Source organism: Chanodichthys erythropterus, chromosome 21, assembly GCF_024489055.1.
Source record: "Chanodichthys erythropterus isolate Z2021 chromosome 21, ASM2448905v1, whole genome shotgun sequence".
Classification (NCBI taxonomy): Eukaryota; Metazoa; Chordata; class Actinopteri; order Cypriniformes; family Xenocyprididae; genus Chanodichthys; species Chanodichthys erythropterus.
Genome location: NC_090241.1, coordinates 5,713,929 through 5,741,409, shown reverse-complemented (window position 1 = coordinate 5,741,409; position 27,481 = coordinate 5,713,929). Strand labels below are relative to the sequence as shown.

The window sequence follows — 27,481 nt, the reverse complement described above, 5'->3', positions numbered from 1 at the left end:
CATATAGGGGAGGAGGAAAGAGAATGTGTGATTGTGAAAGAGAGAGAGAGAGAGAGGGGTAATGTGATGGTGTTTTCCTCCTGCATGTATCATTGAGGGAGAGGGAGTGTGATGGTGGTGTTTTCCTCCTGCATGCATCAGTAAGATGTGAAGATGGCGGAGCTGCAGATGCTGTTGGAAGAGGAGATTCCTGCTGGTCGAGGAGCTCTGCTGGACAGCTACGCCAACCTAGAGAGAGTCGCCGAGTACTGCGAGAGCAACTACATACAGGTGACAATACAAAACCCTGGAAAATACTCAAAAACACGGCCAGATACTGGCAGAGAAATGACACGAGAGATGAATGATCCGACTGCTTGTGTTGTCGAGTGACTGCAGTCGAGCAGACTGAAATCACCACATATTATTACTGCTTTATAATTCATAATGGTTTATAATGCAGACTATCACCACTTAACACACTTTATATGCGTTTTATTGTCCGTTTCAGTGTTTTTGTACAGAAATGGGGCCTCAAACGCTGAGCTAGTAAGCTAACGCGCTAGCCGAAGCGAAACCAATGTGTAAACCCTATTGTTTACTCTCTTTTTACATTTACTATGAGTTTATCACGTTTATATGCTTAATTAAAACAGCGTGGTATGATTTAAACTGGTGTATTCATGAACCAGTGTTTGTGAAAACCTTAATCAAAGCAGCGCAATGTTTTTGAAGTTAGCTCGGTTGCTAACGCCGAGGGCTTATGGGCAGTGTTTATCCGATAAATGGACTATTACTGTGGTTATCGATTAATATTAAGAGTTTTTGCTACTAGTTTTTTATTATTATGGTGTTGTTTAGGTTAGTTTGATGTTTAAAGGTAGGGTATGTGTATGTGATAAGTACTAGTTTTCCGTTTTGGTATTTTACTATCGCGTTTAAGCATTGGAATTTTCGAAATCGAAAAAATGTACTATGGTCCAGTTGGCTAACTGTGGAATCTGCTTCATTTCTATAAGTTTTTAAATCTGTTTAGGCTACTGCTTGACAATAAATACCATTTATTTCTTGGTTATGTTGGTCTAACCATGGTAACGCAGTGCTTACTATAATATTACACATACCATAAACTATAGCTACTCTGCAAGAACTATGGCAAATACAGTTTTAGCAGCTAGCATGTTTGATGATTCACACTGGAAACTGTGAAGTGCTTCTGGAACAAAAATGAATGACTAAATTCATGTTATTTTCAGCATTCCTGGGGGATCCACAGAAGTGGGTGTGTAAGGATCTGCACTTCTCTGTTTAGAGAGCATCCGAAATCAAACTCTGACATTTATTGCTCCAAAAAAAACAGTGCTTGTCACATGGACCCCGGCAGATCAGTGACTGGATGTCACTGGATATGAGTTTGTTCTTTGAGGATGCTGATTCCAGTACTTTTGAGTCGTGATGCGTTCCTGATAAATATTGCATACCTGAGACTAGCGTTTACTGGCCTGTTAATGCGCAAAACCATAGGGTTAGTGTTTAAGAGTGAGAGCTGATAGTTGGAAATAGGTTTTGCCTTATGATTTGACCCAGGGGGATCTCAGTTCATATTGTACCTGATTCAGGCCCGTAGGAGTCGTGCAGAGCACACAGTGATGCTCTTGAGTCTGAATGCATTTTGTAAAGACATTCTGTTGGTTGTGATAAATCATTGTGTTTCTCTCACTTCATAGCTTTGTCATAGCAGGTTCAGAAATACCATAAATAGCTTCATGTGACCGAGCTTAGATTTCTTTCCATAGCAGTGTGTAGCTCGGGTTGATATGAGTCTCGCTTGCATGTGATCTGCAGTCTGGTTTTAGTTTAGTATGTAACCCAATATTTCCCACAACCTCAATTCATACATATTGCATACAGATATGTAAGCGGTTTCAGAGAGGTTCTTATTGTTGTCATGATGTTTTTTTTTTGTTTTTTGCCACAATTAATAATCATGTTTGTTGTTTGCTTTGGGAAAGCCAGATTAATGGATAATTGTTGCATTATTTATACAGGTGTCATAGAATAATTTAATTTTTTTGCATCTGATAGTAAAGTCAGTGAGTTCTCTGGATTTCTGATGTTTTATTGAACAAAACGGAGGGCTGATGTTTTCCTCAAAGCGTTGATGACCAAAGAAGTTTTTCATCTCGAGCTGACTTCAATGACTGTTCTTCCATAGTTTATCTCCTCATTATCATGTCATTCAGACTCTATGATTGTCTTTCTTCAGTGCAACATCAAATGGCCAAATGGCCATACAATGAACATAAAAGCAAGATAAAAGTAGTCCACACAATTCATGCACAGTTTTTCGTAAGTGTGAAGAACAAACCAACATTTAAAACATTATTCCCTGAAAATCTGAGCTGGATCTCAGGAATCTCTTTCATTTGTGTTCAGTTAAAAATAATGTACCTTTTTACGCCAGATATGTCATTATTATTGATGCCAAAGCGACATTGTAATAAAGCTGTCGTATGGCTTCCGAAGAAGTGCGCAATTCCTATAGAACACATTTATGATGCCTTTTTGAAGCTTGGCACTGGCAGTATATAAACCACCATACTCAGTTGTTGTATAGAAAAGAGCTGCTCAGACATTCTGCTTAACATCTCCGTTTGTGTTTTACAGAAGACTGAAAATAATACAAATGGGGTCAACTATTCCTGAAATGGCTACTTCTAGTCTGCTCATGCAGAGAAGTTAAACCAAGCCAGCTTGATATGTTGGTTATTTACTATGTTAGTTGGTTTTGAAGTGATTACGTGAATTTGCTTTGGCATTTTTGCTGTCAGGCGTGTTTCTCACACACTACCCTCCTCCCCCACTATCCTCACTCACCGTACCGTTCATCAGTGGGCCTTCCCATATATTTGACAGCATCACCATGGTTACGCTGGAAGGGAATGAATGATGGCTGTGGGCAGCCAATGAGGCAGTGATCCGTGACGTTTTTTTCAAGATTTGCTCTGATTGGTTGCTGCAGTGTCTGTTTAGTTTCTTCGTATATGGGAAATTAATCATGAAGGGATGTAGGGTTGCGCAACATTGATAAATGATATCTCAGTATTTTTTGGGACTGTGTTGATTGCGTGTTTTTGTGCTGATACCGTGACTGGACCCAAAGCTTTTCATATTCTTCATATTCTGTGCGGTGGTTAGTTCACCGCATTGACTAAATTAAATTTTCCATTTTTGCCCAAAATTGATTTCCATGGGCATTTTTACCCTTTTTAAATGTGTGTTTTGAACCTGATTAGATGTATGATAAATAAATATTAATGTTTTTATGTATGAAATATGAAATAATAAAAAAGTTGTGATGTTTAAAATATAAAACTATGGGCGCAATGCAACACCAGGCACGACGCAGGTGTTTTTTGCTAGTTTACAGCCCGACGTAGTTATTTTCATGTCCAGCGCCCAGGTTGTTTAAATAGCAAATGCACTTGCACTCATCTGTTCACCCAAAGGCGTGCTGGTCTGAAAATGAGGTTTGTTCATGCACATTGTTGGCATGTTGCTATTTTGAGGCAACTGAAAAGGACTCCATTGACAGAGTATTTTTTGTTATGTAAAGAGCGCGTTAGTAATATGCGCCTATAGGTGGGCGGGTGCACAACGCACGTAAACATGCCAAATATTAAACACGCCAAATATTAAAAATTAAAGAATTACAATGTAAAAGATTATTATTGAGTACATAAAGATAAAATGCCTGCATTTCATAATGGATAGTCATTGCATGTATCAGAATTACCTATATGCAGTAATGATGAACGAAATTGGCTAATTATTTGACCAATCGTGGCAATACACACTTGTATTTAAGCTGTCTCGTTAGGTTGAGGGTGTCTATATTCCGCCATGTAAATAGCGAATCCACCATGGTGCAAGCGCACCTGGCTTTTGAAGGGAATGGGAGAGATGACACTCTGATTTGGTTTTGATTGTATGTTACGACCAAAACAAACCCATGACTCATTAAGAGACTATAACCCTTTTGGACCATGTGCCTGGCACGGCAAACATTTTTTTCCATTGTTAAACTATTCAAATGGATTTGGATTCGCACCTGTGTCATGAAGAGTGAATGAACACCAGTAAACTACAGTCCATTTAAACACATCCTATATGAGATTAATCAGATATCCTAGATGCACAACATCGATGTAAAATTTCGACTTTTTCCTGCACAACAAATGCAAGTGGAAGGTGCGCTCTTCAATGTGCTTTAACACTTGCAACTAAAGCACAAACATTTCACAAAATTCTAATACAATGATGTCCTCATTACAGAGTTATGCATATGGTAGTTTGGCGCTGCACATCTTGCACTTAACTGTGTCTACTTTATCAAGCGATTTCAGACATCCCTGCGCATTTTCGAAGCCATGGCGAGAAACGATTTTAATTAAAACATAGGCCTACTTTTGAAGAAATATGACGAGTAAAAATAACACTGCTGGATTATTAATAATATCATCACTGTTTTTGAAAAAGAAACATCTAAAAGGAAAACGACTGTTTCAAATAACCCAATCATAGTTAATAATGTCGGGCATAGCCGTTTGAGCTGACTCTGAAAAGTGAATGAACACAGCTAAACTGAAGCTCTTTGCTAGCTGGTTAATAAACTCATCCTACGCATCCTATGTGAGATTAATCTGATATATACAACATAAAAGTAAATTAAATCTGCACAAAAGGACAAATGCACACATGAACTTGACCGTGCTTGTCTGAATGTGTACCTCCTGTTGTGAATGCACTCTTGCCGTAACAACAACGCTGAAACACGGGCAACTGAAGCACAGAGAACTTACAACATTCTCATACAATAGTGTTCTCTATATAAAGTTATGTATATGGTAGATTGGCCCCACCCATCTTGCACTTAAATGTATTTTCTTGATCAAAGTGATTCCGGGCATCACTGGACGCTTTCAAATCCATAGTTTCACTTAATTTCACCAGTCTGGATGGCATGCTGTAACGCTAACCAATCATACCTCAGGTACCACCCAAAATGCCACAATAACCAATCAGAAAAAAGTAAAACGATCATCAATGTCATGTCCAAGTACTCGAGTACTCATGCACATCCATAATGGCCATATCTTGTTTTGGGGGCATTCTAATAGGTTACATCACAAAGTGAAAACATGCAATCTCAAAGCATGTTTTTGTCAGCTCGCACATTGTTAAAACAACAATTATGATGTTATCAAATTCCATAGAAAAATGGGGAGCGAAAACATATTGCACACCCCTAAAGGGGAGTGAAAACGAGGGAGTAGAAATTAGGACACAAGGCAATATCATGTTCTATTTCACCTCTATCCATCCTTCTGTGCTCAGATTAACTCTCTCTCCTTCTTTTCTCTCCATCTAGTCTCCAGATAAGCACAGAGCTCTAGAAGAAACCAAAAGCTACACTACTCAGTCTTTGGCCAGTGTAGCCTATCTGATCAACACTCTTGCCAACAATGTGCTCCAGATGCTGGATATACAGGCGTCCCAGCTACGCCGTATGGAGTCGTCCATCAACCACATCTCACAGGTAATTCCTACTGCTATAGAAACATCTAGTATTGTGAGATGAGCAGGGTTGTATATTGCTGTTTTGTTTCTACATTTAGTTTATTTTCTAAGGCAAGCATTACTCTTGCTCATTTGTAAAGTAACAGGTTAGTAACAAGTAACAACATAGCAGTAATTTTATATTAATCAAATTAGATTTTATATTTTAAGGTCAATTGACTTTGGAAATCTCTTCTGCAGACTGCTTGTCATTCATGTTTTATTTTGATGCTCTTTTTGATTTAAACATGATTTTGATTTCATTCACAAACCTGTAATTTGTTGTGTTTCTATGTGCATTGCTGTATACATTAAATCACACTACAACATTCCTCCACAGACGGTGGACATCCATAAAGAAAAGGTGGCCAGGCGAGAGATTGGCATTCTCACTACCAATAAGAACACTTCGCGCACACACAAGATCATCGCACCAGCCAATCCCGAGAGGCCTGTACGCTACATCCGTAAACCCATTGACTACAGTCTGCTGGATGACGTAGGCCACGGCGTAAAGGTAGGGATAAAACCAGTCTCTGTATGTTTGCATTTGTAAGAGCGCTGACTAGGGTGGAATTAGTATTAAAGTGAATATAATTAAAACTGACTATTTTATTTGGGGTGGTGGGTATAGAAATATGATATAAAAATTTTGGGGTACATAAAAGGAGTTGAAATGAATAAGTCCTGCTTCATATAGAGGCAAATTCAGAGCTGTAATTTTCAAGGTATAATTTTTATATTTTACATTTAAAGCAATTGTTATTGCGTTTGAAAAATATGTTTGTAAAATGTGAAAATGTCTAAGTTCATATGAGGTAAAAGTTGTTTTCTTTTACATCCCCCTGTTATTAAATACTTTGGCTTGTGGTATAAATTATTCATGGCTGACTGCGAAAAGCTTGATTCTACATCTTCATGCTGTTAGGTGGCAGTATACTTTCAAATCAACTGCTATATCAGCCTGCACAACATAAACAAACATACCTTTTAAACATGGTAATATTGGCATATTGTGCATCCTTATTAATATGAATGTATTTTCTCTCTGTGGTGCTTAAATGGTTAGTTCACCCAAAAATGAAATTTCTGTCATTAATTACTCACCCAAACCTCATCTTCGGAACACAAATTAAGATATTTTTGATGAAATCTGCGAGGTTTCTAATCCCCAAGTGAAAGCAAGGTCCAGAAAAGTAGTAAAGGCATTGTATCGCAGAAACAAAACAAAAATGACTTTATTCAACAATTTCTTCCCTTCCCTGTCAGTCTCCTATGCTGTTTACATCGTAAACACAGTGCAGCGCTTCCGAGTTCTACTTCAGAACGCCGACTCATTATTGACCGGCTGACGCATGTGTTGTGCTGATCACGTGAATAACGTTGGCCAATACTGAGCCGGCATTCTGACAGAACCCAGAAGCGCTGCACTGTGTTTACTACGTCAACGGCGTAGGACACTGACAGGGAAGAGAAGAAATTGCTGAATAAAGTCGTTATTTTTGTTTTGTTTTTGCGCACAAAAAGTATTCTCGTCGCTTCATAACATTAAGATTGAACCACTGTAGTCACGTGGACTATTTTAACAAATCCTTTACTACTTTTCTGGACCTTGAATGTGGTAATTATGTTGCTTTCTCTTGGGGATCAGAAACCGCTCAGATTTCATCAAAAAATTTCTTAATTTGTGTTGAGGTCTTACAGGTGTAGAATGATATGAGGGTGAGTAATTGATGACAGAAATGTTATTTTTGGGTGAACTAACCCTTTAACTAGCTGCTCTGTGTGTGTTTGCATGTGTGTGAGTTTTTCTTTACTCTTCACACTAACGGTTTGTTGTTGTTTTTTTCCTCCTCACCTCTCTTAATGCCTTCATTTCTGAATGTAGTGGTTACTAAGGTTTAAGGTAAGGGTTCAGTCGGGTTTTGGTTTATGTGTGTTTTGTGTATGTGGTATAATGTCCATGTCTATATATTTTTTCCAACCCAGATTAATGATATTTGACACTTGCCCCACAGGTCAACGCCCAGAATATGAAAGCAGGTACAACTCCACGCACAGCTGCGCCAACTCAGAAACCACCCAGCCCTCCTGGCCCAGGCAAAGGAACACTAGGGTAAGTTAGATAGAGGACCTGCTTTTTTCTTTGACTCTCTTTATGACGAGTATAAAATTTAAGTAATAAATTGTATTGTTGTGAAACACCAGGACCATAAGATATTTATTAGATATTTACCCAGACTTAAATTTCATAGTTCTCTACAGATGTAGTTTTATTGATTGGGAGAACAGAAATCTTCTGGACTGGAGGTGAAACTCGCTGTGGTTCATTAATATAAAAAAGGAGCTTCTGTTTGTCAAACTGTTTTTCTGTAAAAGACTTTTTGATTTTTATCGAAAGAACAGAGGCAGTCCTTAAAGGGGGATCAAATTTTCCTTGATCTTTCCTAGATTAAAAGAGCTCATTGTACTATGAAAACAGTCTGAAACTTTCAGAACTCCAAACTTATGCTCCAGTACACAAAGATCATTTGTTAAAACTAATACAGTGTCCTAACCAGGCGCGATGCAGTATGATTCCAGCAACAATTTATCTATCAATACTGAACATTTATATGTCAGTGATGGCTATGTGGTAAGGTAATATAAGTACAATAGCCACTATTATTCCGAAACGCCTGTAGAACTAATAATAAGAGTAAAATGTGGGAAGTTCCTACATATCTTGTGCTGTTATATTAAAGGTGCGACTCAGTCATTTTTTTCCTCATGAAAAAGTTTTACACAAAAAGTTAATCAAATAGCCCTATCAGTGGAAAAATAAAATTGTTTTTATTTTACAAGCGGTGGGTCACCTAATTGTACCAGTTGAAATGCTTTTTTTCTTTATCTTGGTAACTCCCTTTTCTCTCACAGAATAATTTATTTGTGAATAGCACGCATAACTGAAAATATTTGCTTGTGCGTAATTCTGCATCTGTACTGACACAGAAGTTGACATTGAAAGTCATTGAGTAAAATTACTGAGTGCATCTTTAATAAGGTCTCTAAGCATTTCAGTCTGACTTGTTTTTGCATCGTATTTCAGTACAAATGACTTGCATTATAAGAGGACATTTAGGAGCAAAATAATATGATAAAATGTATATTATTGTGCACAAGTGTTGATATGGTGTTTGAAAAGGAAATTCACATTCTCTCCATCTCTTATCTAATCTCTATTCCTGACAGCCAGGCTCTCACACATGTATGACTGTGTGTGTTGTAGTTAACCATTTTGGCTTGTTCTCTGTTCAGGGACTGAAACACTGCTGGATCTGTGTGTTTCAGTCTTTGTGCCTTTTTCTGCCACTGCAGGTCACTGTGGAGAACAAAATGTCATGTTGTGTTTGTGATGTGTTATTATTATTTCATGTCATGAGTTTTTACAGCTGATGTTTGTTACTGTTAAACCTCAACTGTGTTCTTCCCGCTCATGCCCATGTCCACGGCCCCTAACCCCTCACTGTCACCATGGCAACACAACGGCCAACCACAAGCAGTTCAGACAACCTTCTGTAATACATCACAACAGGCTCCTTTAAATATCTTCCCGTCACATAATAAGTTTCCTGCTAGGGATGGGCAGTATGACAATATATATACTATGCAACAGTATAAATGTGTTACTGATAAAGTTTCCCCATACCGTGGAAGAAACTAGATTTTCCCTACGCTCCTGACTTAAGTTAAACCGGGTGTCCCAGACATCTATGAATTTATATTCTACTCAGTGTACTTCAATACCTGTTCGAGTTGGCCGATGTCTCGGCCTGTTTGGGCACTATCACCTGGTAATAAGCTCTTGAGTGCTCCTCCACTAAACACTATCACTTGAGTATAGAAGTAAGATCTCTAGTGCCTAGTCTGCAGCGCTGCTCAATAACCAGAGACTCCATTTGTTGTCCTTAAATGCTTGTAATCAATTCACAGCCGGGAGAGTTCTCATCAATCTCAGAGAATCTCTCCCCAATCAAAGAATACAGCAGGTTTTATAGGATTTCAGGTACATTTCACAGTCCGTATATTATGATCTATTACTCGTAATCATCCGTCTTAATATGATTGGTTCAGATTTAAGAAAAACAACTTAGTTCCTCTGCCATGCTTACTGGCGGAGTAAATTTAGCTTAGAACGACTGATCACAGGATCATCAAAAAATATCACCGGGTTAATAGTTCACTGATTACTCAGTAGGTCAAAACAATTTTCATATATTATTTTTTATCCCTAGAAGGATGCTGTCTAGCCAGCTGTCTCAGGCCTGTAGGAGAAAAGAAATGTTAGTTAAAGGGATAGTTCACCCAAAAATGAAAATTTGATGTTTATCTGCTTACCCCCAGTGCATCCAAGATGTAGAGGACTTTTTTTCTTCAGTCGAATGCAAATTATGATTTTTAACTGCAACCGCTGCCGTCTGTCAGTCAAATAATAGCAGTAGATGGGAACTTGAACAATAAGAGTCGAAAAAACTTCCATAGACAAATCCAAATTAAACCCTGCGGCTCGTGACGGCACATTGATGTCCTAAGACACGAAACGATCGGTTTGTGCGAGAAACCGAACAGTATTTATATAATTTTTTACCTCTAATACACCACTATGTCCAACTTCGTTCAGCTTCCGGTTAGTGAGGTCTGATCGCGCTCTGACAACGGAAGTGATGTCTCGCGCTCATTGAAGTATATGGGCGAGACATCACTTCCCTCATCACAACGCGTTTTTTGACCTCACTAACAGGAAGCTGAACGAAGTTGGACATAGTGGTGTATTAGAGGTAAAAAATTATATAAATACTGTTCGGTTTCTCGCACAAACCGATCGTTTCGTGTCTTAGGACATTAATGTGTCGTCACGAGCCGCAGGTTTTAATTTTGATTTGTCTAAGCAAGTTTTATTTACTGTTATAGTTGAAGTTCCCATCTACTGCTATTATTTGACTGACAGACGGCAGCGGTTGCAGTTAAAATTCATAATTTGCGTTCGACTGAAGAAAATGTCACCTACATCTTGGATGCACTGGGGGTAAGCAGATAAACATCAAATTTTCATTTTTGGGTGAACTATCCCTTTAATAATTAATTAGTTCAAAAATTCCATCACAGGCTCATCTGCCTTTCTGTACATAGTATGCTTTATTAGTATGGTGTTTACTGAGTTTGGTCTTTTAATAGCAATGTCTTAGTACATTAAGCCACATTAAGTGTTTAAGAATGTCCCCTATTAGAGGGTTTGTGTTAAAAAAAAAACATTTCAATGGATGTATTGGATTTTTTCGTTGACGCACCTAAAATGTCTCAATGTTTTCGACCATCAAAATGCATTACATTCATGTCATGCAGCTTTGTCAACATGAACTCTATTCTTCGGCACCCCAAGAATTGCCTTCTTTAATGCTATGTTTGCAAATCTGCGCATGACAACGTCGTCTCTGTATGTTAGAAGCATATGCACACTTTGGTCAGAGTGGAATAGATGTAATTAAAGTGTTTACATGGCTGTTTATTGCGAACCAGAAATTACACCTCATTTTACTACAATTATTTTTACTACGATTATGATCTTAATCGCATCACATGAAGTTTACATGAAGTTTAATAACAATATTGCCTGAATCTCATTATAATCACATTATGAGGGTACATGTAAACACAGTCATTCATTAGCAGACTCTATTAGAACCAATAGCTGAAAAGTGTAAAAAGTATAGGTCAAACCAATTTTCAGTCTACTTCTAATAAAGAATCTTTCATTTGTGAAGTGTTTAATTCACTAAATTGTCTATATGCATTGTCAGCTTACTTTTTATTTATTTCTTTTTAGTTGAAATTCAAGCAAAAATATCTTCAGTGTCATATATTCCATTAAAATATTCGTATTATTTGTAGGTTAAGAAATAAAATGACTCATACCTTGATCTATTTTGGTCATGCTGCCCATCCTTATTACTCCTGAGATCTACAAATAACTATAAATTAGACAAAACTCATGAGGTTGGCTTTACGCTACTGTTGTGATATTCTAAATGGATTTTTACTATACAAGATGTGATAAAATATCTCCCAGTATGTAATTATTGGGGTCTGTCATCAATGATGTTTGACTCCACCCCTTAGAGGATATTAAAATATTTTAACCCCGCCCCCCCCTCGGCAGGCGGCACTCCCCTTACCGGACGCTTGAGCCTGTGCGTCCACCCGTCGTCCCTAACGACTATGTGCCGAGTCCAACACGCAACACTGCACCACCCCTGCAGAGCCCGGCTAGAACTGCATCCGTTAATCAGAGGACCCGCACGTACAGGTACTCGCACACACACACACACACACACTCATGCCTACTCCACACACGCAGCATTATCCCCTGGACAGGCTTAAAAAACAAACTTTGAAAAGGAAAAAAAGGTCCCTCACACTTTCTCAACCTCTTCCGCATCCTCTTCCTTTCCTGTCTGTCCTTCCTGTCGCTGTTGTTCTGTTTTTAAGCTGTCTTTGTTTGGTGTCTGTCGCAGTGTGACTCTCGGCCAAAGTAACAGTCACTCACTAACTTTCTCTTTTCTTCTCCTTTGCTTTCTCTCTCTCTCATACTTGGATCTTTTTTGGGTTCAAACAGCCATAGCCTACTTAAAGAAGAGCTCTTTCCTGCTTTTTCACTCACCGTCTTTTTCTATTTCAGTCTTTCTTACCCGTATCGCTTCATCTCTTTGCTGTTTGCATTCTCAGCGCTCTGATTTTGAGAGTCTAAGGGGACAAACAGAGAGCACATAATCACATTCTTACAGAACGCTTTCTCCTCTTCCTCTTCTCAGATTCTCTCCCACAATTCCTCAATCCATGACCATGCCAGATGTGTATGAAGAAATCTTTCTTTGTAGACTCTACACATTATTGTAAAACGAAACTTTTATTTAGTAAGAATGCATTGAATTGATCAGAAGGGACAGTAAAGACATTTAAAATGTTACACAAGGTTTCTATTTCAAATAAATGCTGTTCTTTTGAACTTTCTATTCATCATATAATCCTAAAAAAAAAGTATCACTGCCTTGGTGAGCATAAGAGACTTCTTTCAAGAACATTGACTTAACTTTTGAACGGTAGTATATATTCAATACATTAATCAGAAACTGGACTAAAATTGATTGTCAAGGGAGAGTGATTTTGAAAAAGTAGTTTTTGCTTAATGGTTAACAGAGCAAAATTGTTGAAATTACATGAACACTTGCAATATTTAGTCAAAAATATTTAAAAATGGAGAATGCACAATATTACAAGGCTGTTGGTAAATTTAAACCTGATATAAGAAGGAAATTCTTATGTTATTTGGCATGAATGTCAGCTGATGCTGATAATCTGAATGGCCAAATAAAGGGATTTTAATGTGCTTGGTCGTTAAATCAGTCTACGACTTGCTATTAACTGGTAATTTGACGATGCCCAAATATTGTCATAACATTGGCCAGACTTTTAAAGCACTCTGCCACTAGTAATCAGCCAATAACATGAAAATTGCCAAATATGGGGCTGTTGTTCTTCCTGACCATTTTGTAATCTGAAAATGGCCAAATACTAGCCAAACATCAGCCAGGCTGATTAAATAATTTTACTAATAGTTATCAGCCGATAATCTGAAAATAGCCTAAATATTGACTGATTGGTCTGGTCAATGAAATCTTGATTAATCTGTGAAATGTGCTGAAATTATATTTCATGTGGATTTTTTTTTGGTGAGGGCAGAATGAAAAGTGCTAGACTGAGTGTGAGGCTGTTTTATGTTTGTTCATGTGTGCTATTTAAAGTCAACCTAAAATTGGCCCAGTTACTTTCTTAATGCTCACTCCTTATTGTGAATGATTCATCGGTGCAAATGATTGTCGTTGTAAACTTAAATCAAAATATAATAACTTTAAAGGTGCAATAGGTGATTCTCTACAGAAACATTTTTTGTTATACTGGTTGAAAGTCTCCTCATATCCTGTTAGCAATCCCTGTTAATTGGTCTAAATGTTTTTTCATCTGTGGAAGGGCGTAGGCCCATAAAATGTTCATCCACATCCACCAATGTTCATATGTGACCCGCTCTGGTGAAATGAGTCGGAAGTCGCAACATTCTATTTTAAGATATGGGCCGATAATGTGGAAAAACAATGAAAAAATGTATTTATTTTATTTTTTTTTAGCTAATTTCAAAGAACAGGCATTTTAAAAAATAATCTCCCAAAGTTTCGTTGTCCAGATAATTGTGTAAAGGTATTTAAATGGCTATTAAATTTGACATAGTTTTACTAAATTCGCTGGAAATGAACTTCTCAACTCCTCTCGTCACTTACGCTGCATTCACACGGGGCGCCGGTGTTAAAGCTTCTCATTTACTTTGAATGGGTGACGGTATCCCCTGAAACGTCACTATCTCTGCTCTCCAAATATGGTGTTACACGTTGTATAGAACCAATCAAAAAGCTTAGAAATGTAAACACACTGACATAAACGCTGATTTTTATCAATGGGAAGCCCTGTTTCGACTGACAGGCACGTGATTGGTCCAGCCATCCTCCTGTCAGACTAGCGCGTGCTAGTATCTCCGTTATGAATTTGTTATATTGTTATTGTCAACTAGTCTACACAAAGATATGATTGCATAGGCTAGCATTATTTGTTCTCTCTTTGCTTGTCTCTGCCTCTCTCACTCTCTCTCTCTTTCTCTTTCTCACGCACACACACGCGCACACACACACACACACACACACACACACACACACACACACACACACACACACACACACACACACACACACACATCTCTCAAGCAAAAATGTAGCACCTCTGTTCAATCTTTCTGATTTTAGTAAATCTTTGTAAAAGTGCCTTTATTAAATCAAATAAATACTTTAAAATAACTCGAGCTTCAGCCTGGTTTAATAGGATTTATATATAAAAATATCTTTGATCAAATGAAGCTGTAAAATAAATAGTTTATCCCTTTAAATGCACTGGATTTTTGAAAGAGATCAACAAAAAAACGGTTTTCTCAGGTTTTCAATTGGAAAAAGAGGGCAGATGACTATAATTGAAATAGGTATATCTTTAAAAGCATTCACGATATGACTTTGACTAGGATATCATTTTAAAGCTTATTATATCATCTTTCCATTGATACCAAAATCTCAATTTTGAAATTTGGGTCACTGTGACTCATTTTGCTGGATCAGGTCACATATTTGGTCCAAATTAAATAATACGATGTCCTACCTGCCTGTCAACGTATGTTTTACATACCCTCCCGCATCCTGTTCGCGCAGACATCACACGTCATCAGCGCGTTTCATGCTATGCAGAGTTTATACAGACAGACCTCAGTCACTGAGCACCGCAAACAAACAGCAGCCAACTTTTACAGTTCCTACTGAATGAAAACAACAAGCTAATGCTGAATTCACTTCTGTAATTCACTACCATAATTAAGAGATGGCAACCCGTGACGTTCTAACCAGCGCTGTTTAGTCAGACTCGGAATTATGCGTTTCCATGTGAACAGTATCAACACCGAAATGAATCTGCAGCAGTCAGGTACAAGCTCTTGAAGTCGCTTACATTCATTGTTATTGTAATGTTATATGCTTTGAGACATGAGTTAGTTTATGGCCGTCTCTTGTGGCGCTTTGCCGAGATTAGCTGTGGGTGTGCCTTGCCTTTGTGCGTTTTGAAGGAGGCGTGGCTTTGGACGGCAGTTTGCCGGGAGGGTGGGTTAATATGCTTTCAATGCTAGCACGTTAAGGTTAGCATTTCCCAGATCACCTACTGCACCTTTAAAATGACCTTTCTTTTTTGTTGACGTCATTTATGCCACCTGGTCTATTGAATAATGTATCCAAACAGTAACATAGCATTGTTTTAGCAAACTCCCATTCAGTCTGGCTCCATTCTGGTATGTTACAGCCAATTTTGAGGATCTAATCAGTTCTTAATGGACAAATATCAAGTCCCACCCTACCCCCCCATTCTTTATCCTGTTTCACTCGGAAAAACGTCAAGTTACGGAACTAAAACTGTCAAATGGCAATTGACATTAACTTGCATGATGTGTCTTTTGTGTGTTTCAGCAGTGGCAGCAGCGGTGGAAGTCATCCCAGCAGTCGCAGTAGCAGCAGAGAGAACAGTGGGAGTGGAAGTGTGGGCGTGCCCATTGCCGTGCCAACACCTGCCCCGCCCACGGCCTTTCCCGGTGAGATTTCCAGTCTTTGCATAAGAGCCCCGATGTACTTCAAGTGAAATTGAAGTACCCGGTATGAACTGGTATGATGTCATTTCGAACAAAATCAGGCCAAAACGAAGTTTGTTGTTGGAGTACTAGAACACAGAATTATAAATTGAAGCTGTAATTCTAATAGAAAGAAACACTGGCATTGTTTCTTATGTTTAATATTGTAAAGCTGTTTGCTTTAAAGCAACCTCTTGTATAAAGTGTTATAAAAATAAATGTGACGTGACTTCATTAGAGTGCCGAATTACAGAGCTTGCGCACACATATCCTATGATCACATGCTTTGTTATCTGCTGTTTTCTGACTGCTGTCATTTTTGTTGTTTATTTTGTTATTGAGAGGAAAGTTGACCAAAAAACATTGCTGTGAGTATATCAAGGCCTTGAGTATTAGTAAATGAATCTGAGAACTGTCCAAGGTTCTGAAGGAAGTTTCTTTGCTGCATTGAAAGTACTATTTCCTGTCCCATTATTAGCGATGATAACTTCTCTTTCTGTTCACTACTTTCTTCTCTTTTCACTTGCTGTTCCTATCCCTCTTCCCTGTGGCCCTTTTTCTCCTTTCGACATTTCTTCCCTCTGTTCTGTCACTCTTGTTCTCTTCTCCCCTGGGCTTCCTGTCTCTGTGTGGCGTGCGGAGCTGCAGGTACAGCACCTGCCCCTCCCAACCCTCCGAAACCCCCTCCAAGCGTTACTATCCCTGCCCCTCCCGTACCTCCGCCACCTCCCACCCCAGAGCCAGTGCTCCCCGCCCCTGCCCCTGCCCCTGCTCTGCCAGCAGAGGGCCCTCCTGAGATACCTCCACCCCCACAGCTGCCCCCCAACCTCCCTGTTAGCACCAACACCAACCCTGCTGCTGCAACTAGCACTCCCGCTCAAGGTGAGTCCCCTCACCCCCCGCCTGAAGTCCATCTCCACACTCGTTCATCTTTGAGTGACATACGTGATTCACCCAGGACTCATCCCTCCTGCACCTCACCCATGCTTCACCTGCATGGGCTTGGTTTGTTTTGGCTCACTGTGCATCTGTGCTCCAGTTACATTCCCAGTGACGTCTCCATCACATCATTTGGTCCATTTCTGTTTTCTGTTTCCTGTTTCCTGTTTGTGCTTCTTAGGGACTGTTTGGGGGTTTTGGAACTATTTTCTTTTAATGATGAGATGTTATGAAACATCAAAATGAGGAATTTATCATGGGCCAACATTTTTACATGGACAGATTGGCTGGTGGTTATATTGTTTTCTATAGCTGTGTTCCAGTATTTTAAGGCAGAGCATACGTTGACTTCCATGATGCATCTTTTGGGCTAAAATCAGCATTACACAAGGCATGGAAAAGGGAACCCCAGAATGCATTGTGACAAGCTTAGTAAAAATGAATCTAAGACTACGGGCAAGCAAGAGAAATGTTGTTTATAAATAGGGATGCACCATATTTAATTTTATTGGCCAATATTGGAGATTTTTTATGTTTTTGTAAGTGGATATTCATTTGAGCTTATTTCTCCATTTTATATTACCGTTGGTGTCATCTAGCAGTCGCTTGATTATTGTTAACTAAAGCTAAAACCATAAACATTTTAATTATTTGAAATAAAATAAACATTAACTGAAATAAAGTATTTAACTTATTTCAGCTAGTTTTTTTAATATACATATTTTTAAAGATGACAAAACCACAACCAAAGTAAATCCCTAAAATGAAAATGAAAACAGAAAATATAAGATCCAAATATTAACAAAAACTTGAATATAATATCAGTAATACGAAAATGACACTGACTTGAAGTTAGTCTATAAAACAATCTTTAACAAACCCTAATTTAATAACATGTATGTATGTAAATTATCTTGTATTGTTTAAAGCAATTTTTTTTCTTTTTTTTTACTATTTTTTTTATTTTATTTTTGAACAAAATACTAACCATAACATGAAAATAAGTATCATATCTGACAGATTTTTTTTTACATTTGTGCATCCTTAATTATAAATATACATGCATATATCTCATTTAATACTTAAAAGTATTGATAAAATAGTGTTCAATCTGATTAAAATACACCCAATTTTGAAATATATATTCAGACACAAAGCCCTTCATTATTTTGTGATTAATGAAGGCTGACTGTGTTATCACGCTTATTACACAGCTACTTGCCAATTAAATAAATAGAGTGAGGCAGCTAACTAGGGTTTAATCAGAGCTTGTGTCTTCAGTTCATCCCATATACTGCTGAATTTACCATGGTCTACTTAATGTGTATTCCTTGCTGTAATTCAGTGATGTACCAACAAAATTAGTTTTATTATTTCTCATCTCTCTGTCTTCCAGGCAACGGTCCTCACTTTTACAGTATGAACCGGCCAATGACGCGGCACGCCACGCCCTCTGTGGGAGGTTCCCTGCCCTATCGCCGTCCGTCATCAGTTACTGGACAGCCCAACAACATGCCTCAGAACACAAATCCAAACATGATCCAAAACCAGCTCAATGGAGGGCCACACTACAACCTAAACCAAGGTAGAGAAAAGACATGCTCAAGCGTCCTCATATAATGGTAGAAAATAAATACAATAATTAGAAGAGGAGCTTGTTTGTATGTCATTTTGACCAGTGGATTCTGGCTTGATCTTATTGTTCTCTCTTTTTCTTTCATTTGCCATCTCGTTTTCTCCTGTTTTCTTGTCAATTTCCTCTCTTTTCCTTTCCCTTTGTTTCACCCACACTTTTTCACACTTCCCTTTCTTGCCTTTTTTCCCTTCTGTACCAAATTGTCCCTGTTGTTGGGGTGGGCAGCCCCTATGGCCCCTCCACCCCCCTCTATTCTCCAGATCACCCCCCAGCTACCACTCATGGGCTTTGTGGCTCGGGTTCAGGAGACCAGTAAGTTATCGGTTTAGGGAAAAAAATGTGTTTGTGATAGATTCATTAATGTTTTTTTTTGTGTGTGTTTTGACTGGTTTTGCATGCTCTTTAGACATTTGCATGCTCATTTTAGACACTACTGTTGTAAAAACTCCCTGCATGTCCTCACCAGCTACGACGCAATAACATTCCAGTGGCAAGAAGGCTAAAAAACACAACAAAGTCAATCACAGCCAATCAGAAAAGTGTGTGGGCAATCTCGCACTCACAATGAAATGGATGAGTACGTTATCAAATTAATATAAATGTATCAATTTTAACTATTTAATATACGTAATTTGTGACTTTGTCATTGAATACACTTGTTTTTTCACAGAGTTCACACAATTTGAACTAGTGTTGTCATGATACTAGAATTTCTAACTTCAATATGATACCTTGTAAAATATCGACATTCGATACAATTTTCGATACCAGGGGAAAACTTCCATATACTGCTATATAGATATTTTTATTATTATCATAGTTTTTTGATAGTTTGGGTTATTTTGTTGCAATAGCTTACACACAGCACAGCTTTATTTGAAACTTGGGTTTTTCAGGTGAGTCTAACAGTAGTATGCAGCTAAAAACACTACAGAAATGAAATAAAGTAATCAAATGTAAAATAAAATTGGACAGTCTTCATTGTAAAAATTAAATACAGATTAAAGCTACCAATTAAATTTACAAAAGTAATTCAGTCAAGAGCAGAGAGTGATTTTCTTTGTCTTTTGTTCTTTGATTAACATGACAGAGAACAGCAGGTATATTAGGCTGCTGTCACTTTAAGAGCTAATGCACGGATCCAATATACTGTTACACAAAATGCGTTTTCTTTCTCAACTATTTACATTCCAAAAAAACCTCACCATGATGGGTATTTTGACATAATTTTGTGTGAATTTGACTGTTTAAATGTGCAATGTGTACATTTTAGGAGGCATAACTATGATTTCAGTGGTGTATAAAGACCTTACATAATGAACCGTTATGTTTTTATTACCTTAGAATGAGCCATTTCTATCTACATACACCGCAGGTCCCCTTACCTGTTGTCAACATTTTGTGCCAACATGTTTCTACAGCAGCCCTAAATGCACAAACTGTTCTACAGAGCGCGTTTGCCTGACTAGCTACTCTCTGCTGACTCAGATGACAACATATTGTCCTGTCTTGGCCACCGTAGCTTCTATAAAATTGCAATTTGCAACCTCACCACCAGATGCCGCTAAAATTTACACACAAAAGAACAAAAAAGAACTCTCTTTGGTACTCACGAGCTGTTTGAGAGGCGGCTTTTATGTGCGGTCCACTTGTATAGATCAGTGGTGTGGGCGTGAAACGTGTAAAAATATTTACCGAAATGTATGCCCTGTAGCTCTAATGCTATTTAATCTGAATGAGATGAGTGAGAGGAGGCGGGTGTGTGCACGAGAGAGCAGCTGGTATCTGTGTATTGATGCTGAAGAAAAGGAGTACTGGAATCAATCATTTTTGACAACACTAGTTTAAACCATCTTGTTTTCTTTTATTTGTTCTTCAAGATCTGGGGTAACTTATCCATTGTCACTTTCATTATGGCTATTAAAGTCACACACAGTGATATTCAAAATTAAATGAGACCCTTTTATAATCAGTGCCTGAGGTTATCTTTGTCATTGAACATATAGTTTGTATGTTCTTGTTCCCAGCAGTGATGTTGCAGAAATAGAAACCGTTTAAAAATAGAGTCCCCTGTTGCTCGTCACGTATTCTTGTCGCGGCTGGTTAGGACAAAATCTCTGATTAATATGGAAAAGATACCTTTTTTTACGTGTTGTGGTGTCGTGTCTGGTTAGGACACACTGTTAGGCCACGTACACACTGAAAAAAGCAATGAGACAGTGTTTTGTTTGGCTGTTGCTGTTTAACTGCATGTACTCTGCATATGAACCACTTCTTGGTTCATTTTAAGTCAGATATGACTGAAAGTAATAACTGTATTTTTAAGTGATTCTATAAAACTGCCACATAAGAGTCAGGCTGATTTGTTTATTTGATCTCATAACCCTTTAATTCAGACTTAAAGGGTTAAAATATATAATTTCTCAGATGACTTTGACCTTATTTGCTTACCCTTATTTAGCTGCAGTGTGTACATGGCCTTAGTGAAGTTCCCTTTTCAAACAAATAAGCTTATTACAGCTGTCTTGAGGTCTGTGGTTATGTTTCCCTCCCTGAATGTAGTACTCCCTAATATCTTTTACTAACACACTTTTCCTCCTTAACTTCCCCATCCGGCATGAGTCTCACATCAACAAACAGAAGTTACCCAGTTCCTTCAGAAATGGCTTTATAAACAAGATTATTTGTTCATCCCTTCAGTCTCAGACGCACCTCCTCCACCGCCCCCTGCGGAAGAGGTGGAGTTCGAGGAGGCAACCCCGCCCCCGCCTCCTCCAGAGGACTATGAGGATGAGGAGGGTGATGATGAGGAAGAGTCAGCAGTGGTGGAGTACAGTGACCCTTACGCTGAAGAAGACCCACCATGGGCCCCTCGCAGTTACCTGGAGAAAGGTGTGTTGTTGTTTTTCTCACAGTGCACTTCAAACACTTGTTTGGCCATTTAGGAAAGCTTTTTCTATGTACAGTGCACCGCATAAATGAGTACACCCCCTCTGAAACTTCTGAAAGTCAGCAATTACTCAATTACTTAGAAGACATGTTGGGGTTCTTTAGAGATATAATGTTCCAGCAAGTTTATTTTGCTTAATCAATTACCAAAGAAGCATGTCAAAAATATTCAGGAAAATAAGATTTTCTTATCAAGTTGATAAAATGTTGTGTAGCAAAAATGAGTACACCCTCCTAAAACTAAATACAAATTTTCTAGTGTAAGTTTAAGGCAATGTTTGATCAACAGGTAAGTATGTTGAACCAAAACTTTTAATTGTCAAGAAATGACTTCTCTTTAAATGTGTTATATAGCCCACTGAATCATTCTCAGACTTAATGCTGACAACAATCGAACCACTTGGGAGAGAACAAAATAGGACAGTGGTACAAGAGGATCAACAAATCATTGTTTTAAGTGTGAAAATATAGCAAAAGTAACACAGAAATTCAAAAACAATGGACTTGTGACAAGGCCCCTGAAATAATCAGCCCTTTATTTTAAGCTTTCATTTAATGATGAGGGATTTTTTTGAAAAAATGTTTTGAGAACTACCAAGCGAGTGTCTCGGAGCCAGCCATGCAGCCTGCAGAAATGACATGCATGGTGGTTGTTCTCACTGGAACTACCTACTGTAGCCAAAGCACAATAAAGTCAGTTAGCCATTTCCAAAGCTCATATTTACAAAATATAGGTTCTGGGAATCAGTACGCTGGTCTCATTAGACCAAATCAATAATTTTGGATCTAACAGCATCCAAAATGTTATGGTGTTGCTAGAGGAGGAGTACACTGAGAAGTGCATGGTTCCCACAGTAAAGTGTGAGGGAGTTGTGCTTTATCAATGCTGTCATGAATTCCCAGACCACTGTGTAATTTAATACACAAACTTGAAACAGAAGATGTTACCCTTTCCTCATTCCCTGCATTGTTGGGCATCTTTTCAATATGACAATGAGGATATGCATTCTCCCAAGGTGAAAACCCTTCTGTGGACATGTATTGCACTCAATCTTAACACATTCTGTAGAGACGAGTTGAGCAACACTCTCCATTAGGGATCTGGGGCCATATTCAGAAAACATCTTAAGGATAAAAGTAGCTTCTAACTTGCCGATTTAAAAGAAACTCTTAAAAAAAGATCAAATGATCGAATAGAGTAAAATAATCTATTATAAGTGTATTTGGCGTGATGTCCAAGGGGATCGAGGGCTCCAAGCTTGGAATTTATTTAGCCCAGTTCTCCCCCTGATCAGCCGAGTGTGAGGAACAGAGTGGCGGAGGGATGCAGAAAACTGTCGAGATAACTAACTAATATATACCTCCATTCGAGCTGATTAGATAGACCGTGTGAACGCGCTCCTCCCAAATTTTGCATCATTTGTCGCTTGAATTCTGCATTCTCTTGAGATGCAGACATGTAAGAGGCTGACAATTAGCTGAATATATACTAGTTTAATTAGGCTTTAATTATTTAATTAGGCTTCGCCTACATGTTATTTAAATATGGCAACATTTTTATTAAAAAAATCTTTATTTGTATAAGGCAACATTTTTATTTTAAAACCTTTGTTTCAATATGGAAACATGATGCCTCATTCTACATATCTCATTTCTATGATTATATCACTGACAGAGACTCCTCTCCCATCTGCCAATCACTGTGGGCATAGTTGGTAAGAGTGTTGACATCATCCAGAGCAACGAGGTCAACCCCGCCCTTACTCTTAGCTTAAGACTTCTCTCTGTTCTCTGTTAGTTAAAGTTGGTCTCAGCAGCTTTGTGAATAGGTTTTAAAAGAAAACCCTTAACTAAGAACTTTTACTGCTATTTAGGAGAACTCTTAGTGCTAAGATGAAATGTTTTGTGAATATGGCCCCAGGGCATTTAAGGAGCTCATCATCCACAATTTGTACACTCTGTGCCAAGAAGGGTCAGAGCAGTATATTCAAAATTATGGAGGGCATACTAAGTACTAGAATAATATACATTTGTTTAATTAAATATAGGGTGTACTAATTTCTGCAATCCTTAATTTAAACAAAATTGGTTTATTTACTTATTTTATAGCTATTAATGACATATATTTCTTAGTTTTTAATTATGTATATGTTTAATACATTTTATTTTTGCCATCTTTCCATGAATTGAATTAGTGATCATAAAGAAAATACATCTTTTGTATTTGTTCAGAGGGGTGTACTCATAAGCTTATTACCTACAGTGCACAGCATAAATGAGTACAGCTCCTATTGATTTGAATGTAGAAAGATGGAAATCTCCAACACTGTTGTCATGATTGCATTTCAATAATGTGTTTAGAATTCAAGAGTTGTCAAAATTACTAATTTCGGTACCACGCCGGTACTGAAATTTTAAAAATGTGACACAGCGCTGTGGAGCGGATTCATAAACACCTCTGATTGGCCATTGTGTACACGGATCATCGGATATGTCTGTGATTGGCTTCAATGATCAACGCTTCAAAAACGTTGTAAATAGTCATCAATGACACTCTTCACCGAGCGCTTGCACAGATACACACGGGAGCGTTTGAAAGCAGGCGTCTATCATAGACGCTCCTGCTTTCAAAATCATTGTAGCCAACCACAGACATATCCATGAGCCGTGAACACAATGGCCAATCAGAGGTGTTTACGCATCCACTCAATAGCACTGAGAATTTTAAAAATTTCAGTACTGAAGTTGGTACCGAAGTTGGTACTTTTGACAAATCTAAAAGAAATCTGACCAACATAATCATATATGTTGCTTGTTTAGCTAAACTTACAGTAAAAACTACAGCTTTTTCAAAGCTTATGTTTTATTGACAATGCATGGAACTCAAATTCTGCTACATAAGAATGCTTTGGTAAATCATGATTATGACCTTTTATATTATAATTACATAATTCACAATTATGAAATAATTATGAGGTAAAATAATGACTTAAAATGTCAATTATGACAAAGTACACATTTCCAGATTATCTAATAATATTGCCTTTTTATTACATTAATTTCAGCCTTTTATCTCATAATTAAATAACAAACATGTTTTTTTCCCCTTATGTGGCAGAAATGGGTTTACATCAAAACTGATATTTGCACTGTTGCACTGTCATTAAAATTCTGGCCAATACCGATAAGTGATAATTATTTATTATATTATGACCAATAAATAATAAATACATTTTATAATATATAATGAAATAATAAAAACTATTTGGAAACAATCATTTAAAATATTACAAGTAAATAATAAATATAATATATAAATGAAATAATGTAATAAAAATTACTGAAATTAAAAACAAAAGCCAATTGTTTTAAATATTAAATTGATTAAATGTCTAGTAAAGCATTAACAATACATTTTAAAAGTATCTAATATCTGCTTCAAAATGTAATAAAATATTTTTTTTATGCATTAACCATTTCTAAATGGCATTAAGATATGAAATGTGCTGTACTCTGAATGGAATCAAGCGTTTCTAACAACATCTTCAATCATACTCATCCCATGTACAGTATCTACAGTCTGCCATACAGTAATACTTAACACAAAAAAAATAACCAGACATTCTTTTTCCCCTTTTTTTATCACGCTATTCCCATCAGTGGTGGCGATTTACGACTACACACGTGACAAAGAAGACGAGCTCTCCTTCCAGGAGGGGGCGATCATTTACGTCATCAAGAAGAACGACGACGGCTGGTTCGAGGGTGTGATGAGCGGGACCACGGGCCTCTTCCCTGGGAACTACGTGGAGTCCATCATGCATTACGCTGACTGAGCCACCGGGTGGCGCCACTGCTCCTCTGACCATCATCTTCCTCATTCAGACACAGAAACACAAATGAATTCAGCTACACTACGTCATGCACAGGCTTGTTGCAAAACAAACAAACTTTGTTGGAGAGCTGCGAGGAAAACTAAGGCATCATGACCGGTGGCGCAGATTTTAACGAGAGAAAAACTGTTGAAATGTGTAAGATAAATACATTAGGAACATTTATTCATCTCTTAATTTCAATCTCTTAGAAACATGTATCAGAAAAGTGTTGGTTTGCTTGACTTGTGTTGATAGTGATCGCTTTGCTTTCGCTCCTATCCGTCTCTACTCTGGAGGAATGGGTCTGACTAGTAGATGGACAGTTATCCTTTCATGTCATCATGAAACTGGAAGGTGGCCATCTTGGACGTGCATGTTCCTTTTACATCACCTCTTAACTGTGTGCTGTCCACTGACCAGCAAATGAGAGAGAAGCTTTTGCCAAGAATGACAGAACAGGGATTTTATGCATAACTGTTGTGCCAGGTCATATAGAGACGCATCGATACAGGTGGGCTTTAATTTTTAATTGTGTTGGGAGTTGAATTTTTTTCTTTTCTTTTTAAACTGTTACATTTTGAGTGCAGTTCAGTTTGAAGTCTTTAGGAGGAGGACATACCAAAGGATTTCAGTGGCGTTTGGGATCACGAACGGGACCGACTACAACCTTAAAATACTTCTTTTTCACCATTCCTTTACATTCATTTCTTTCCAACCAGATTTTATTGCTTGAAATATTTGCAAGTATGTGTATTCTTTCTATGTATGATAAAAAAAAAAAAAAAACACTATAAAATTGTTCAGGAAGTTTGTGCCATAAAGATATGTTCGTAGATGGTCATATTTTTGGACGCGTGAGGTTGTTTCTTGAATCTCGGCACCGGATGTGGTGTTCTTCAGGAAGAAAATGTGTATTGTGATCTTTAACCTCCAATTCATCCCTCTGACCAACTGTGGACTTAAAGATACAAGACAATTATATATATGTATGTTATATATTGATTTATATTATAGAAATACTATTGTGTTGGTGTATGACTGGTGTAGAGACAAGAGAACCCCATTTATCTGCAATAACAAAGGCACAGTTAGAAAGTCCTCAGTCTACGAGCTAGAGATTTTTTAAAGCACAAGAGATAAACGTGATCTTAGGGAGACCTTACAAAATGTGAAGAACTGACTTTTTTTTTTTTGAATGAAGAGATATTAAACGAAACCAGCCCAAGTTTTCAAACATCCTCATACCCACATGCAGATAATGTGGAACAAACTGTACTAATGCACAGAGACTTTTTCTATCAAGTACTTTGATGTCTATATGTAAGTGTGTGAGTGCGTATGTGAGCGTGAAACGGATCGATTTCACTGTTTATGGATCATTGGTGACTGACTTGCTTGTCTGTGTGCAAATCTTTATTTTCAATGAAAGGTCTGTGGCGAGGGTGTGTGAATTGAGTCTTGCATGTTGATCATTTCTGTGATTTTCCTGCTGATGGAGAATAAACTGGATATATCTGGTCTACTTGCTCATGCTTCCTCTTGAGTTTTCTACTGGAGCGAATGTGGCCTAGACTTTGAGACTGTTCAGTTTTGGTTAACTAAGATGATCTTGAGCAGGGCTTCTCACGAGATCCACTATAATGCAGCATTTAGCTCAGACCTTGTTTAAATGAACCTACTGTAACTTTCTAGTAACCCTGAAGAACTTGATTTTATTGTTCAGGTGTGCTGGAGTTAAAGGGTTATTTCTGTCATTAATTACTCACCCTCATGTCGTTCCACACCCATAAGACCTTCGCTCATCTTCGGAACACAAATTAAGATATTTTTGATAAAATCCGACAGCTCAGTGAGGTCTCCATTGACAGCAAGTTAATTAACACTTTCAATGCCCAGAAAGGTACTAAAGACATATTTAAAACAGTTCATGTGACTACAGTGGTTCAACCTAAAAGGGATAGTTCACCCAAAAATGAAAATTTGATGTTTATCTGCTTACCCCCAGCGCATCCAAGATGTAGGTGACTTTGTTTCTTCAGTCGAACACAAATGATGATTTTTAACTCCAACCGTTGCCGTCAGTCAGTTAAATAATGCTAGTGGATGGGAACTTCTGCTAAGAGTAAATAAAACATGCACAGACAAGTCCAAATTAAACCCTGCGGCTCGTGATGACACATTGATGTC

At 37.9% G+C, this 27,481-nt stretch overlaps 1 protein-coding gene across 9 annotated transcripts; it reads left to right on the top strand.

Moving 5' to 3' along the window:
- The first annotated feature begins 9 nt into the window (after window positions 1–9).
- abi2b (abl-interactor 2b) lies at window positions 10–27,481 on the top strand. 9 transcript variants are annotated; one of them, XM_067373726.1, is made up of 12 exons: window positions 10–270; window positions 5,411–5,578; window positions 5,939–6,115; window positions 7,487–7,504; window positions 7,617–7,714; window positions 11,795–11,941; window positions 15,738–15,859; window positions 16,538–16,777; window positions 18,231–18,419; window positions 18,696–18,782; window positions 21,171–21,362; window positions 25,080–27,481. In XM_067373726.1, exons 1-12 carry the CDS (start codon window positions 154–156, stop codon window positions 25,253–25,255), a joined length of 1,731 nt encoding a protein of 576 aa, XP_067229827.1. In that variant the 5' UTR covers window positions 10–153; the 3' UTR covers window positions 25,256–27,481. The 9 variants fall into 9 exon arrangements, with proteins under 9 accessions (XP_067229827.1, XP_067229820.1, XP_067229824.1 ...); XM_067373719.1 differs by lacking the exon at window positions 16,538–16,777 and having other exon boundaries at window positions 25,080–27,478; XM_067373723.1 differs by lacking the exons at window positions 11,795–11,941; window positions 16,538–16,777 and having other exon boundaries at window positions 25,080–27,479.

Coding starts and splice junctions, on each gene's coding strand:
- abi2b (XM_067373726.1), top strand. CDS start 154: ATGGCGGAGCTGCAGATGCTGTTGGAAGAGGAGATTCCTGCTGGTCGA. Junction 7,715..11,794: donor CCAGGCAAAGGAACACTAGG/GTAAGTTAGATA, acceptor CCCCCTCGGCAG/GCGGCACTCCCCTTACCGGA. Junction 11,942..15,737: donor CAGAGGACCCGCACGTACAG/GTACTCGCACAC, acceptor TGTGTGTTTCAG/CAGTGGCAGCAGCGGTGGAA.